General features: G+C 41.9%; 1 protein-coding gene across 1 annotated transcript in view; it reads left to right on the forward strand.

Annotated features, from left to right (window-relative positions):
* The window catches only part of LOC129695560 (endoplasmic reticulum metallopeptidase 1), a 44,535-nt gene that overhangs the window by 447 nt on the left and 26,572 nt on the right, over positions 1–17,516 (forward strand). The window contains 8 exon segments of the mRNA XM_055632631.1: positions 2–48; positions 4,569–4,870; positions 7,598–7,725; positions 7,823–7,928; positions 8,717–8,863; positions 11,049–11,141; positions 14,176–14,388; positions 16,638–16,858. Of these exon segments, the coding sequence (XP_055488606.1) occupies positions 2–48; positions 4,569–4,870; positions 7,598–7,725; positions 7,823–7,928; positions 8,717–8,863; positions 11,049–11,141; positions 14,176–14,388; positions 16,638–16,858 (1,257 nt within the window).

The raw sequence follows: 17,516 nt of genomic DNA on the forward strand, positions 1-17,516 counted from the left end.
CCCGGTGCCCGCAGATGGCGAGGACGTCTTCTATGCACCTAGAGCAAGGTAAATGGCTTCAGGTTTACAACCCGCCTGCTTGTACCCGTTGCTCGCTGACTATGCATTTCCCTATTTGCACAAAGTGAGGCGCGACTATGCTACTGGTTCCAGTTGGACATCAAGTTGTGGATCCCTTTGGGCCACTAAATCGGTTGGACATCGAGCTGTAGACCCCACTGGGTCACTGCAATTGAGGGGCCCCATTGGGCCACTGGTACCAGTTGAACGTTGGGCCATGGACCCCATTGATTCATGTTTTGGAATGGTGTTTATTCCCTTCTGAATACTTTGTCCTTCCAAAGGTTGGGTTGTTACAATGCCATCCAAATAAAGTTTTAACCTTTAAGGGGGGGGGGGCACCATTGACGTGGAACTATTCTTTGGTAATATTAATGCTTTGGTCTTGGTGCCTGAAGTACTAAAACATAGAAAACTTAAGTACAAGATCAGGCTCTTTGGCCTTTCTTGGTATCGGTGCCAAATATGATGCCAAGATAAACTAATCACATCTGCTTGCACATGATCCATATCCCTCTAATTCCCTACATATCCACATGCCCATCAACAAGCCTCTTGAATGTCAATTCGGGGTCCTTGAGAAACTGATGGAGCCTGTGTTTTCTCTGTGGGTCCTGCCATGAATCTGGAAGTGGTGGGTGATTAGAGTTACTGGTAGTTAAAAGGAAAACTGAGCAGAATTGAAGCAACATTTAGAAATCTACAGGCTGCAAACTGATTAATACATCTATTCACGTTTTTTATTTTAGTTAACTGTAAGGAAATAGTTAGACTGAAGTAACAACAAATAGTTGATTTGTTAGATTTGTAAGTGTCCGTGGCTTACTGCTGGAGGGAGACCTTGCCATTGAAAAGACTTTCACTTAGTCCTTGGGAGGTGCAGGGCATTTCATCTTGTCATTGAAGCATTGTTGAATCTGGCATCTTCTGAGCTGAAATAGGAGTGTAAAATTGATGATTATTCAACAATTATTCAGATGTGTTAGCTAAAACTTTCATATCTGCAATTTTGCTTGTCAGACAACCACCAGCAGATTAGTAAAAGTGAAATAGACTGGTGAACAATTAGATTATTTGCATAATCTATATCAGCCTAAGGCCTAAATATAGGGTTACTATAATTGTGTCATATAAGGGTTTCTAGTTTAGACACAAAATACTGGAGTAACTCAGCAGATCATGCAGCATTTCCCGCTGAGTTACTCCAGCATTTTGTGCCTATCTTTGGTATAAACCAGCATCTGCAGTTCCTTCCTGCACAGTTTCTAGTTCAGTTTATTATTATGTCACGTATACCGAGGTGCAGTTCAAAGCTTTTGTTTGCGTGCTATCTAGTCAAAGAAAATACTATACATGATTACAATCCAGCTGTCCACAGTGCACAGATAAAGGGTACAACATTAGTGCAAATTAAAGTCTGATTAAAGAAAGTTCAAAGATCTCCAATGACGTAGATTAGAGGTTAGGACTACACTATCGCTGATCAGAGGACGGTTGAGTTGCCTGATAACAGCTGGGAAGAAACCGCCTCTGAATCCGGAGATATGCGTTTTAAAACTTCTGAACCTCCTGCCCGATGGAAGAGGGAGTGACCAGGGTGAGACTGGTCCTTGATTATGCTGGCGGCCTCGCGAGGCAGCGTGAAGTGTGGACGGTGTCGTTGGAAGGGGGGTTGGTTTGCGTGTATTCTTGACTGCATTTCTTTAATAGTGAATATGAGCTGGTTTTGTCAGTGTCGACTTCATCAGCTGAATTGCTTATTGAGGCTTAAACAGGAAGAGTAATCTTGTGTGTAAGATGTATCGAAACTTTATTGAGCAGTTATTGTTGTGGAAGAGTGTTTAATTTCCCTTGGAATGCTGTTCCCCATTTTTGGGTCTGTTTTCAACTAGAACAGTTACATTTTGTGTGATCCTGAGCAAGCCATTTAATATCAAGGGAATGTGTTGCAAGAATGTTTTCTCTTCACTTGTGCCCTAGATTGCAATTCTAACAATGATTAAAGGAGTGTGCAAAAATGTTGAGCTCCATTCTATTGCTTATTATTGGCAGCCTTATGTTTACTGCTGAATGTGGGAATATAAAATCATTGCAAGCATGGTAATAATGTTTAATTTTGGATGGGTGATGGGGACAACTGAAAATAAAAATAGTGAGACTAAGGGAACTGGAGATGCTTGGAAAAAATAGACAGATTAGAGTTGGAGCAATAATTCATTCTGAATTAGGTCCTGGAAACTGGTTGCATACTGGTACATATCCCTTGTATTTTATAAAAGACATCCACTGGGAATGCAAGCAGCTGGTACAAAACTCTGTCCTCTGCAGCGATGAAATGGCGGTAATACGACTTACTGAGGTGGGTGACTTTGAGAGTTGATGCAAGGCCGCAACATGGCTGCTCTGTGCTGAGATATGGGGCTCCGGATGAATGAGGCCATGGCTGGGGACAAGCAACAGTGGCTGGTCTCTGTGTTGATAGACTTCCTGGAGCCTTTGTTTGCTCTCTGACCGATGTCAGCAGGACTTGCTGCAGAGCTCTCTGCAGCCTGGCTATTTTAGAAACATAGAAACATAGAAATTAGGTGCAGGAGTAGGCCATTCGGCCCTTCGAGCCTGCACCGCCATTCAATATGATCATGGCTGATCATCCAACTCAGTATCCCGTACCTGCCTTCTCTCCATACCCTCTGATCCCCTTAGCCACAAGGGCCACATCTAACTCCCTCTTAATATATAGCCAATGAACTGGCCTCGACTACCCTCTGCGGCAGAGAGTTCCAGAGATTCACCACTCTCTGTGTGAAAAAAGTTCTTCTCATCTCGGTTTTAAAGGATTTCCCCCTTATCCTTAATACTTGGCCAATAAACTTACTTACTTACTTAGGGCTACACTGCTCACTCCCTTTATCCACTCAGCAGTAGCCCTTGCAGGCAGCATTAGCAGGTGCCTCCATGGCCTCCCCCCCCCCCCTTCTCCACAGAGTAAGAAAAAATCCAGAGGAAAAAAAAAGGGATCAAGAATCTATCAATCTCCTCCTGAATAATGTCCATTGACTTGACCTCCACAGCTGTCCGGCAATGAATTCCACAGTTCACCACCCTCTGACTTAAGAAATTCCTGCTCATCTCCTTCCTAAAGGAATGTCTTTTAATTCCGAGGCTGTGGCCACTGGTCCTAGACTCTCCCACTAGTGGAAACATCCTCTCCACATCCACTCATCCAAGTTTTTACCAGGCTGGGACAGACGGCAACAGCTTCACACCCTGTTCCAAAGCATGTGTCCTGCCCTGCATCACCCAAGGCAGCAGAGACGTTATAAGAGAGGGCAAGCACCGTAACAAAGTAGCTCACGATGGTTTGGGTAACATTCAGGAATATCGATGCATGTCACATCATGAATATTACTGAAGAACGGTCTTGACCCGAAATATAATCTATGCCTTTTTCCAGAAATGCTGCCTGACTCACTGAGCTACTCCAGCACTCTGTGACATGTCATCTATCCATGTTATCCAGAGATGCTGCCTGACCCACTGAGGTACTCCAGCACTTTGTGTCTATTTTCCCTTCATCCATCTGCCCAAGCCCACTCTCCCCCCTCCTTTCTTATGTTCCTTTCCACCCATAAACCTCTCTCTGCCTTTACATTTCACTCCTCTTTCAAATCTGCTCTACTTATCTACATGCATTTTTCTTCTTAACTTTTTAGTCATAGAGTGATGCAGTGTGGAAGCAGGCCCTTCAGCCCAACTTGCCCACACCGACCGACATGCCCCATCTACACTAGTCCCACTCACATGCGTTTGACCCTTATCCATCTAAATCTGTCCTATGCATTTACGTGTCCAAATGTCTCTTAAACATTAGGATAGTCCCAGCCTTAACTACCTCCTCTGGCAGCTAGTTCCATACACCCAGCACTCTTTGTGTGAAAAAGCTACCTCTCAAATTCCTGTTAATTACTGGTCATATATTTGGTGCAAAAATGCTCCAAAATAAGGCTCAGAATGCATCAGTAAGCATCTAAAACCCCTTAAGCAGGCCCTGGACCCTGGCGTCGAGGGACTTCACGCTTCGCGCTCGTGATGTGCACAGCGCGCACATTATTTCACATTAAATATTTTGTAATCCTGTCATGGAAAGCTTCGTACGGGCCTGGCCTCATGCAAATGTCATGAGGCAATAGTACAATATGAGCTGTTTCATTGCTACAGGGCTGCCACCTGAGCCCTCACCAGCTCTCTGTGCAGTATAGATAATACATGCCCCCCTCTATAATGCTGCAATGGCCTCTTTCGATTCTTATGCCCCTGGTGCACCTGTTGCCGGGAGTAAGTCTTGAGTGCTAACTGATGTACCAGAGTAGCCCGTTCAAAATGTATTCGAACATGCATTCAAAATGTACACGAGAAGGGCGATGCAGGATGTTTTTGCCACATTACTTTAGAATAGTAATGTATTTTGCATGTAATCAGATAACAAATCCTTTTTTTTTTATAAATAGGAAATATCTCCAGGATATCACTGATTTTGGAGCCAGGCCTACTGGGAGCCCTGCCAATGAAATGCTGACGGTGACCTACCTCCTGGACCAGATCCAAAAGATCAAAGTTGAAAGTACAGCAAAGCACAGCATTGCAGTGGATGTTCAGAGACCGACTGGCTTTTTCAGCATTGATTTCCTGGGTGGTTTCACCAGTTACTATTCTAAAATTGCTAATGTTGTTGTGAAGTTGGAGCCAGTAAATGGAGCGAAGCATGCTGTCCTTGCAAACTGCCATTTTGATTCTGTGGCCAATAGCCCAGGTATTTATTTATGCACGTGGTGAGCTACAGGTGCATTGAAAAATCGTGTTTGAAGCAGAATTTATTTTTGTATCTTCTTTCTATCCATTTCTCTAAATAATTTAGTGATCTGTGTTGTGTTTATATCCAACCAATCTTATTGGAATTGGTATTCCATGCATAAATCTACTGTGTAAGGAGGAACTGCAGATGCTGGTTTAAACCGAAGATGGACATAAAAAGCTGGAATAACTCAGCGGGACAGGCAGCATCTCTGGAGAGAAGGAATGTGTGATGTTTTGGCTCGAGACCCTTCTTCTGTTCTCTGACCTCATGTCTTAGAGTCGTACAGTGTGGAAACTGGCCCTTTTGCCCAACCTGCCCATGCTGATCAATATACCTCATCTGCACCAGTCCCCCTTGCCTGCATTTTGCCCATATCCTTTGAAACCTGTCCTATCAATGTATCTGTCCAATTGTCTTTTAAATAATTGTTATAGTACCTGCATCAACTACCTCCCCTGGCAGCTCGTTCTGTATATCCACCACCCTTTATTTATTTTATAAACAAATTTGCCCATCAGGTTGCTATTAAATCTTACCCGCTCACCTTAAACCTATGTCCTCTGGTTCTTGATTTCCCTAATCTGGCTCAATAGCATTTATCCTATCTATTTCCCTCATTTTTATACACCCCCTATGAAATCGCCCTCAACCTCCTGCTCTCCAAGTTCCTCACCTGCTCAACCTCTCCCTATCGCTCAGGCTCTGGAGTCCAGGCAACATCCTTTTAAATGTAACAGCTTAACAACATCCTTTCCAATGTAACATCAAGCCATAGAACATGGGATGGGGCAACGTTTTGTTTGTCTGGCCTGTAAATTGGGGGTGGGGGAGAAATTTAAGACCAAATGATTAGCAAATAAAAAGAGCTCCTTTTTTTTAGTGAGATTGTGATAGACAATGAAGCTTAGCATGAAGCTGGCATTAATTTCATGAACATAGGCTTCTCTTGTTCTTTTAGCGGTTATCCAATGATACAATGTGGCTTTGGTACTATAATCAGCAAACAATACTTATCCACTTCCACTATTCCATTAACACGTGCTTTTCAAATGGCCTGGTAAAATTATTTGCAACTTTCTGCAAACGTGCTTGATTTCTCTTTTCAAGGAACCTGTGTTATTGAACCAGTTTCCTTCCATAAAGGCAGATTTAGACCTCTGTTTGAGTGGGCAGAAATATCTGTGTGCTGCTGTCAATAAGCCTTGTGGCTAGAAGGCAAAGGGAGCTGAAGTAATGTTGATGGAGCTCCACTCTCAGAAGCCAGGGACAGAGCTGTTTACTCGACCAGCCTATCTACCACCAGCCCCTGCAGACAACCGCTCATGGGCCGAAATCCTGGGGGGACGCGTGCTTTGAGAGTTGCGGGACAATCTCCCCCCCATGTTTTGTAATCTGGACTTTCTCAGATGCTTTCTAAGGGCTGAATCGGGTCCGTTCGCGGGGCCTTTCAGCGCCCGGCGCGATTTAAAATCAAACTGCTGCATCGAGGCGATCGAGGCTCCCGATGTTGAAGCCCCCGCCAACCGATGAAAGCCCCCGCGAACGGGCCGATTCAAGCTCTTCGATTCGGGGCGGACCAAGCTGCTGTTGCTGGAGTTCGGAGTCGGCCAGGTCAGCTTCCGATGTTACCGTCCACAGGGCCCACGGCCAAAACCTTGTGTGTGTGCGTGTGCACGGCCGCCAAGAAATTGTGTCCCCCCCATGTTTTGATAGCAATTTCCGTGCCTGCAACCACTGCATGTTCTTTTGATTGTTCTATCTGAGTCATTTGTGTGAGGTTGCTTAGTTCTCTCTATTGCATGCCATGTAACATTGGTGTTGGTTATTACTGTCACGTGTACTGAGATAGCACTGAAAAAGTTGTTTGACTTGTATCCATTCAAATCATACTATACGCGAGTACAATGGAGCCAGACACAAATACAACAGGGTAGTGCAAGGAGAAAGATACCAGAGTGCAGAAGATAGTGCAACAGCATTATAACATAACAGAGAAAGTGCAGATAAAGTGTCCCCAAAAAGCCAAGGATTACTGGTCTTAATGACTACAGGCCTGTCGCACTGACCTCTGTAATCATGAAAACCCTTGAAAGATGTGTGCTGTCCCATCTGAAAAATATCACAAACCCCCCCCCCATTGATGAACTGTACACTGCAAGGGCCAGGAAGCGAGCGGGTAAGATCATCTCTGACCCCTCTCACCATGGCCACAAACTCTTTGAATCACTTCCCTCTGAGAGGCGACTCCGGACTGTCAAAGCCGCCACAGCCAGACATAAATACAGCTTTTTTCCACGAGTAGTAGCTCTACTCAACAACCAAAAGTCTGTAGTCTCCTTTTGCTCTGGTATTTTATTTTAATCTTCACATGTTTAAATTGTAATGTTCTATTTTTAAGTGTCTACTGTATATCATGTTGTTATCCTTGCGAGTAAAGCACCAAGGCAAATTCCTTGTGTGTATATATACAGACTTGGCTAATAAAGTTTATTCAATTCAATTTAAAAAAAATGTACAAGGGCTGCAATGAGATGGGTTAGAAAATTGGGACTGCTTTAAAATATAAATAGTCCCATGTTGTTATGGATTTGCTGACTAACTTTTGGATGATTATTATAAATACCAGCATGTCAAATAATTCTGTTTAGTGAAGAATGACCTTGTTGCTTCTCTTTTGGACAGGTGCCAGTGATGATGCAGTCAGTTGTGCAGTTTTGCTGGAAATTCTGAATGTGTTGTCCAAGTCTTCATCCCCTCTGCAACATGCAATCATATTTGTTTTCAATGGTGCAGAAGAAAATATTTTACAGGTGAAATGTAGTGAAAAATAGAGAACCAAAAGTAGAGGAATGTTAAATCTGCTTGACTTTGAATGCATCAACCAGTTTCTGTCTTTTTTCTCGGCAGGCAAGCCATGGATTTATTACACAGCACCCTTGGGCTAAGCTAATAAGGGCATTTGTTAATCTAGAAGCTGCTGGTGTAGGAGGGAAGGAGCTTGTTTTTCAGACGGGTAAATATTTATTTTATTCAGTTTGGATGTTGGGTTAAACTTGGCTTCCAGGCTTATTGTTTTACAAGTTTTAAGGAGGAAAGAAAGCTAGAAAGTAATTGAAGCAAAATTCTTTGGATGCTGTAAATCTGAAGCAAACATGGAAAATGCTGGAAGCACTCAGTAGATTAGGCTGTGTTGTCGAGAGAAAGAGTTGATATTTCGGGTCAAGGATTCTACATTTGAACAGCGGATGCAAGAAAGCAGGTTTGGGAGGGTATTCCAGAATTTAGAGCCTTGGCAGTTGAAGGTACCATTGCCAATGGTGATGAGATTTGATTTAGGGCAAAGCAAGGAGGAGCATGGAGAGTTCCAGACCTTGAGCAGATTAGAGAAGGGGTGAGACTGCAGACCAATCTGAAAGCAGTCAGCTGAAGCTCCCTAATTGTAAATAAGCAAACTGTACAACCTGAAGTTCATGATCATCTTTAATCAGTACCCATATTATAGCAGGTCGTTAGTTGTTAGTTCATTGTTACCGCTTCCAAGACTGACCTGTATAGGATGTGGATGTTGGTATAAATCGTACAGTAAGGTGGGGTTAGTGGACCAATCATCTACTATGATTTGTTCACATGCAATAACCAATCTACACTAATGAATATTGCCAATCTTTCATGTATAGCAGGTAGGGGTGGGTGTATGGGTGCTGGATGTATTGCTGTGAATCTGGAACATTCCACTCCTGTTTGCTTGCTGGAATGACTGGCTTTCTTTGACATTCTGTTATTCTCCATCTGAACTCAAAGGTCCTGAAAATCCCTGGTTGGTCCGGGCGTATGCACGTGCAGCAAAACATCCTTTTGCGTCTGTTGTTGGTCAGGAAGTATTTCAGAGTGGGATCATTCCTTCTGACACAGATTTTCGAATCTATCGGGACTTTGGCAATATTCCAGGTAAAGTGTGTTTCTCTGGTGATTTCTCAATAAAATGATTGCAACGGGTCAGCACAGTTGGGCAGCAGTTATGTTGCTGCCTTGCAATGCCAGGGACTCGGGTTTGATTTTGACTATGGGCGCAGTCTTACAGAGTTTGTACATTCTCCCTGTGACCACGTGTGTTTCCTCTGAGTCGTCCAATTTCCTCCCACAATACAAAGATGAGCAGATTTTGTAGTTTAATTGCCTTCTGTAAATTGTCGCTAGTGTGTAGGATAAATAATAATAATAATAATAAACTTCATTTCCGACTCAAGGTCCAGACAAGGGACAACATCACATAAAAATGCATTGCATATTAAAAAACATCATAAAGTACATATACAATCTTAGTATATCACTTATAAAAGCATCATAAATTTATATATATATTAAAAAAGATAGAACTAGTGTATAGGTGATCATAGGTTTATTACACAGCACCCTTGGGCTAAGCTAATAAGGGCATTTGTTAATCTAGAAGCTGCTGGTGTAGGAGGGAAGGAGCTTGTTTTTCAGATGGGTAATTATTTATTTTATTCAGGTTGGATGTTGGGTTAAACTTGGCTTCCAGGCTTATTGTTTTACAAGTTTTAAGGAGGAAAGAAAGCTAGAAAGTAATTGAAGCAAAATTCTTTGGATGCTGTAAATCTGAAGCAAACATGGAAAATGCTGGAAGCACTCAGTAGATTAGGCTGTGTTGTAGAGAGAAAGGGTTGATATTTCGGGTCAAGGATTCTACATTTGAACAGCGGATGCAAGACGGGTAATTATTTATTTTATTCAGGTTGGATGTTGGATACAGCGTGGAAACAAGCCCTTCGGTCCACCGAGTCCACGTTAGTGGACTCGGTGGGCCGAAGGGCTTGTTTCCACGCTCTATCTTTAAACTCTGGTATTGCTGGCTTTGTAAAATATCAGAGTTTAATTTAATCTTTCAAACTAATTTGTCATGTACATTTTTTGAATGCACAGTGTTGAATCAAGGAGTTGGGTTGTGCTTTGCAATTGTGTGAACTTAAACTAAATACCAGAGAATGGAAAACAATGGTTTTCAGTTCCCACTGTGTTTGTTTCCTTTCCTGAGCATTGTGAGTGGCAGCTTGGTGGTATCCTGTAGGTCAAATGAATAATCCAGATGCCTGGGACGGGGATTGGTGCTACACATCTTCTGATAGCTGTCCAAAGAAGGATTGTAGTTGGAATTTGCCCACACTCTACTTCAAAATTTGAAGGTGCAAACCTTTTTATAGGAGCGTAACAGTATATGTAACTATGAAAAATGGTGTCTTTAAAAATAAAAAATATATAAAGGTCTTGGCCCCAATCACTAGTGAATAGGTAGCAAATTGTCTGTTCTCATGATGGGATAATTTGACCCAATCTTTTGTAAATTATGCATTCTATAGATAGATGTATGTATGGGCTATGACAAATGGAATACATATTTGCAGAGGCCCATGTCAGAAAATGCAAAACATCACTATAGCATAACCATATCTCTGTAATGGGTGGCATCAAAAGCACATAGACTGATGAGAAAGAGCAGTTGCTAAGAACAAAGGAACGAACATAGGAATATGTGTGGGAAAATTTTGAGTTTAATAATATGTAGGGGTGTCCATAAGACCTCTTAGGGACAGTCTGTGGAGTACAGGAATGTACCATTTGGCCCACTATGTCTGTGCTGGCCATTATGCCAGTGTAAACTGCACATCTGCCTATTCGTGGTCCAAATTCCTCTATTTCCTGCTTGCTCATCAAGTTTCCCGTAAAGCTTTTTTTATTGCAAATGATAATTGAGATTCTGATCTTCTTTCTTACCATTGCTATAAATCTATTTGTTTGTATTGTCTATCCACGTATCCAGAATTGTTATCGAACTTTAATTTAATTTATTACTTATTTAATATTGTAATGTAGTAATTTCTATTCTTGGAAAGAAATTCCATAATACCAAGAAATAAACTGGCATTAGTGCAAGATCTGGCTACTGTACAAACTGCCGAAACTGAACAAACAAAAACATTAGTAGGTAATTAAGATTGCATTGTAGTTTCTATGTTTGTTGCTTTTTTTAAACCAACAGATTCATTCTCTTACAAAAATATTTCCGTGCAAATAATTTTCTTGAGACCATATAATTGTGTATTTTCTTTTTTAGGAATAGATTTGGCTTTCATTGAGAATGGTTACATTTACCATACAAAATATGACACAGCAGACCGAATCCATTTGGACTCCATTCAGAGGGCTGGTCAGTATTCTGGGACTTTTAAAATAAGAAGGACTTTGTGTAACATTATGTTTGTTTTATAGCCAAGACTATTGAATTGAATTGAATTGAACGCTTTATTTGTCATTCAGACCTTTCGGTCTGAACAAAATGTTGTTGCCTGCAGCCATACATGTAATAATAACAACACACAATAAACACAAATTAACATCCACCACAGTGAGTTCACCAAGCACCTCCTCACTGTGATGGAGGCAAAAGTCTTAGAGTTACTGTCTCTTCCCTCCTCTTCTCCCTCTGTGCTGAGGCGATACCCCACCGGGCGATGGTAAGTCAGTCCTGTGGTTCAAGCTCCGCGGCCCGGGGGTGGTCGAAGCTGCCGCCCTCCAGTCCAGCGGACGCAGCTGTTGCCACGAGAGCTCCGGAAAACAGGCACCAGCCTGTGACCTGCGAGCTCCTGACGATGTCGTCCACTGGCCCGCGGCCGGCCCCGGATTCAGGTCGCCGCCGCCTCAGCCACCGGAGCACCGCCCCAGGGCCACCCACACGGGAGCGTCTCCTCCTCGCACCGCCCGAGAGCGTCTCCGCCCCGCACCGGGCCGCCCACACGGGAGCGTCTCAGCCCCGCACCAGGCCGCCCACACGGGAGCGCCTTCCAGCCGGGAGCCAGGCCGCCCACACGGGAGCGCCTTCCAGCCGGAGCCGGGCCGCCCACACAGGAGTGTCTCAGCCCCGCGCCGTCTGCCCTCACCGGAGCGCCGAGTCGTGCCGCTGCCCGAACGTCGATGCAGCTCGAAGACGGCCAGCCTCGCGTTGGTAAGTCCTGGCTGGCTCTACCTCCGGAGCCTCGAGGTCGGTCGCAGGTTGGAGGCAGCCAGCTCCGCCATTAGGCCTCAGCTCAGGCGGGGGAAGAGAAGGGGGATACGACAAAAAAGTCGCATTCCCGCGAAGGGAGAGACAGAAAGCCCTGTTTCAGCCCACCCCCCTCACCCCCACACACATAACACCACCTAATAACCAAAAGTTTAACTGAACTAGACAAAAAAAACAACACAAAATAAGTAAAAACAGACAGACTGCAGGCTAGCCGCAGCTGTTTCACAGCGCCGCCACTTCCGGACTAACTAATTATAAATGCATGTTTATCTTTCTATTAGCTGCAGTTGATCTATTGGAAGAGAGTTATTGCATTTGGCTCATATTTTCCAAAGGAGACGTCAAGATTCATACCTTTATTAGGCCCTTTCCAATAGCTTGCAAGGTTTTACAATGCAGATTGTTGGATTGTACCTGCATTGGCTCTTTGGAAATGTGTAACCTTTCTCCACATTCTTCAAATATCTAACCACTTTTGAAAGTGGTTATGATTTACTTTGTCCTATCTGGCATTCTTTAGGGTGATATGTTGTGTGTATTATTTCTTTAAATTTGATGTTCTATCATTGTTTGGTGATGTATCCAACAGGATCTGTTATTCTGCAATTTCTTATGGTAGGTTGCCTCATCGGTATCTATTTGCTACTTCTATTATAGGTTTGAGCTAATGTTTCCGTTAATTGCAAATAATGTAATTCTCTTTATTTGGTAATAGTGCAACATATCTCGGGCGTAATGTTGCACTATTGCAATTGCACTGTAAATAGCACTGCAAATTGCCCCTCGTGTAAGAAGATTGGTGGAATCTGTGGATCTGATGGAATATAGAGAAAATGGGATTAACATGGGATTAGTGTAAATAAGTAACTGATAGTAACTGATGGTGTGCTGAAAGGCATGTTTACATGCCATACCTTTCTACAAATCTACTTGTATAGTCATATTTAATGTATGGTAAGTTTAAAAAAAAAAAAAAAATAGAAAAAGTTTATGTTTATTCACTTGCAAACCTTGCATGCAGGAGAATATAACAATATTAATTTCCAGAAAAGCAATTTGTAGCTATTCCTCATTGCAAAATAATTTCTAATTTTTACTTATTTTTTAAATAATGCTTGTATTTTTGTGTTGCAGTCAGCAGGTTTATATTGCTCTGATCTTGATGCTTCAAGTTCTCCTCTCGGGGTCAGAGCATTTTGTTCACACTTTGCCCCAAGCATTCTTACATCAAACCTGTGATAGATTTTTAAAAAGCTGCTCTGTTTTGCCTCGCTAACGTGACTTTACGCTTTTTTTTATGGCCTTCCTTGTTCAGAACTTTACTGTCCGTAGCCTTTCAGCGGGGTTGAGTTATGCTTGGATGAAAGCCAAATTCTGGAAGTCAAAGGACTACCAAGGCTGGCCATTCTTCAAAGATTAAACTTATCAGTTGTGAGATGACTGGATATTATTGTAACTGAAGTAAACTTAGTGAACTTGGTCTGAATTGTGCTGCAAAAGGTTAAAGATAACTACCAATTAAGGATGATTTTCAAATGTGGGGAATTAACAATTTTGACACCAAGTAAAACCACAGCCCTAATCATTCAGTTATAAAGGCTTTTATAAAAACGTATTGAATTTTTTGTGGGATATGGGTGTCGCTGACAAGGGCAACATTTATTGTCCACCCCTAATTGCTCTAGAGAAGGTCTGAAACTATTGCCCCTCTTGTGAAGATATCCCCACAGTGGTGGTGGGTAGAGAGTTCCAGGATATGAATCCAGAGCTGACGAAGGGGTGGTATATTTCCAAGTTCGGATGATGTATTGATTGGGACATTCATGTGTCTCATCCCTGGTGGTACTTGATGTTAAAGGTTACAAGTTTGAGAAGAGGCTCCCAAACTTTGGCAATGGATTGCTATCAGCGTCCTAACAATTTAATTTCTCATGCAGGGTAAACTTGTCTCCCAGGCCAAACTTCTAAGTCGAGAAAGTTTAAAAAAAAAAAAAAATCAATGTTGTGTAAACGTGTATGTTTTGTTTTTTGTCTATCTGCTCTGTTTTTATCTAAGCAGAATTTTCAAAATGAGGCTTAAGTAATTGATCACAATTTCTTGAGCCTTTATTTGCATGCACTGCATATGGTTTTTTTTTTAAAAGCCATTTTATTCTAAAGTATCTTGTGCTATTTGTAGGTGATAATATATTGGCTGTACTGCAGTACTTGGCAACATCTGAGGAGTTGGCTCACTCCACACTGTATCGTCACGGCTCTATGGTGTTTTTTGATGTGCTTGGATTGTTTGCTGTGGCCTATCCAAAACGAATTGGTACTATAATAAACTGTCTGGTTGCTGCAGCTACTGTGCTCTACTTGGGTAGAAAGTTCTCTGTATCAAAAACTTATGGTAAGACAATTTTTTTTTGTTATCTTAAGTTTAAAAAAATATATATTTTGAGAAGGCTGCATTTAGTGACCATTTCTAATACAATACAATACGATACAATATAACTTTATTTATCCCAGGAAGGAAATTGATCTGCCAACAGTCATAAAACACAAGATGCATGAAACGTGAAATTAATGCAACAAGTGGAAAGGATCGGGGGGGATGTGCAAAGATTGGGGGGGGGGGGGTCAGTCTACCCCCACGACAGAAGGGGGCGGAGTTGTACAATTTGATAGCCACAGGGAAAAAGGATCTCCTGCAGCGTTCTGTACTGCATCTTGATGGAACTTGCCGCAATTGCTCTTGAGAAGGTGGTGATGAGTCTAATTCTTATGTCTTATGTAACTGCAACATGACCTCCCAACTTCTAAACTCAGCACTCTGACTGATGAAGGCCAATGTGCCAAAATCCTTTTTGACCACCTATCTACCTGTGATGCCACCACCCAGGAACTGTGTACGTATTCTTAGATCCCTCTGCTCTGCAACACTCCCCAGAGCCCTACTCATTCACTGTGTTAGACCAGACCATGTTAGACTTTCATAGGTGCATGTGAAGGAGTTTGACATATTTGATAAGAACGGACATAGTCATAATTGAAATTAATATATTTTTGTAAGGGAGGTTTATGGTGACAAAGGTACAGCACAGGAACTGACGCCTCAGTCCACGTTGTCAGTGCTGCATATCTATGTGTCTATCTAAAAGTCTATTCAATGCACGATTGTATCTGCTTCCGTCACCACCACCCCTAGTCTACCCTACCTATGCTTCTCGCAATTTTATTAACTTCCATCAGGTTGCCCCTCAGCCTCTAATGCGGTAGAGAAAACAAGCAAAGTTTGTCACCTCAACATCTTTCCTACAATGGTGTGACGAGAACTGTGCACAATACTTCAAATGTGATGTAACCAATGCATTTATAAAGCTTCCAGAGACTTGCACTCAATGCCCCATTACTATGATATCACCAAAACAAGCTGTCCCTTTGAGTGTATCTCACAGAAATGTTTTTTAATCACCATAACAGTTCCTTGATGTGAAGAAATATTATTTTAAAATATATGTAGAATTTTTGATTTCTCTGTTTAAAAATATTTGTTGTTCAATGTTTGTTATAGGCAGATTAACAGTAAAGGTTTTGATGGTAAATGCTAACTTTATATCTGGATACATTAAAAAAAAAAAAGAGATACATTAAAAAAAAAAGACACCTATCAAATTTATGTAGGATATCTGATGTCTAAATTTAACATGTTTATGAATTAGAATGTAGCATTAATATTTTGGGAATATGGGAAGTTCTTTGGCGGGAGTAAAACATGCTCATGGGGAAGTGTTGATTGATAACAGACCAGGGGTTTCCTGCTTTGTGCTGAATTAATTAATCTTAACCAATTTCAGTTCTGTGGTGCTGGGCTGTTTTGTGAAGTGAACATTTTAACATTGCCTCATCAATATCTGAAGATGCAGAGTTTAAGATTCACTTGCAGGTCTCTGTGGCAAGCCTAAAAATGGTCATGGTGGCAATCTTGTAGATTGTTGAGTCTTGCTGTGCAAGAGTCAACAATGGAATAATGACAAGGACAGAAAATGGATGTTAGGTCATCTAAAAGTTTTCTCTCCAAATCCTAATTTCCACTAATCCTTTTCACTCACATGCTTCCTGATCTGCACTGAATCAGGATCTGGCAACAACTTTATTTTTAAATATCTCAACTTATACACATATTCCCACAACTTGACTTCTCCCCATTTCTGTTATAAACATTTGCCTTACAAACGTCTTGGGAATCTCCAATTTTGGCTTCTTGCATGTCCCTGTTTTTCAGCACTCCAACACCCATGTTTTCTGTTGCCTAAATCCCAACCTCTGGAATTCTCTCTCTTAATCATCATTAAGTAACTCAGTCACACTGTGTGGACTTTGTATGTTCTCCCTCTGACCACATGCGTTTCCTCTGGGTGCACCGGTTTCCTTCCACATCCCAAAGATGCATGCATTGACTGGTTAATTGGCAACTAAATTTACCTAATATGTGATAGAATTTTTGAGGGGGGGGGGGTTGATAAGAATGTGGGATAAATAGAATGGTATTGATGTAGGAATTGGGTGGTTGGTGGTCAGCATGGTCTCAGTGATAAATACCTTTGGCTATCTTGGTTTTGTTTTTGCAGAATGTTAACTGGTGTGATTTATTTACAGGATCTCACTATAGGAGTGATCTACTGTATGGAATTGGCATCACAATATTATGCTGGTTTATCATCTTTGTGGCCGTTCTCATTGTATCAGTATTTGTGTCCCTAACTGGACACTCCATGTCTTGGTACAGCCACTTCTACGTTTCCATCATCTTGTATGGCTCAGTCGCCCTCCTTAAACTTATGCTGATTCATACACTGGCCAAAAATTTCTACTATGGAGTAAGTATACTGATACCTTTTGTTTTTGGAAAGGGTTACAGTGATGGAGAGGGAGTGTAACAGAGATGGGGAGGGGTTACAGAGGTGGGAAGTTACAGAAGGGAGGAGATCTGAGACGGTGGGGAGGTTTACTGAGCTGGGGAGATTAAGTAGAATGGGTTGGTAAAATAGAATGGGGATGGGGAAGGGTTAGTGTATGGGCTGTTTTATCATTGAATACTTGATCAATAATTTCTATTTCCTCTATTTAATTTCTATAATAATTTCTATTTCCTCTTAACCCCACTCCATGTCTCTGGCTGATAAAACATTAGTGGTTTTGCTGCCTGATTGTGTGTTCTGCAATTTGCCTAATTAACCGTTTGGCATTATCACGTTGTGTAATGATTTTTTTAAGAATCGTTGCAGATATTACTGCGTTTATTCCCTGTACTACCTAAATGGGGAACAAAGCTTAATATTTGGATTGACTGGTGGCTGAGCAATTGACATAGAACAGTACAGCCCTTCAGCCCACAATATTAATGCCAAACATGATGCTGAGCTTAACTGACCTCATCCGCCTACACATCCCTCTATTTCCTGCACTTCCATGTGCCGATGTAAAAGCTTCTTAAATACCACCATCTGCCTCCACCACCATCCCTGGCAATGCATG

The sequence above is a fragment of the Leucoraja erinacea genome, chromosome 3 (genome assembly GCF_028641065.1).
Source record: "Leucoraja erinacea ecotype New England chromosome 3, Leri_hhj_1, whole genome shotgun sequence".
Taxonomy (NCBI): Eukaryota; Metazoa; Chordata; class Chondrichthyes; order Rajiformes; family Rajidae; genus Leucoraja; species Leucoraja erinaceus.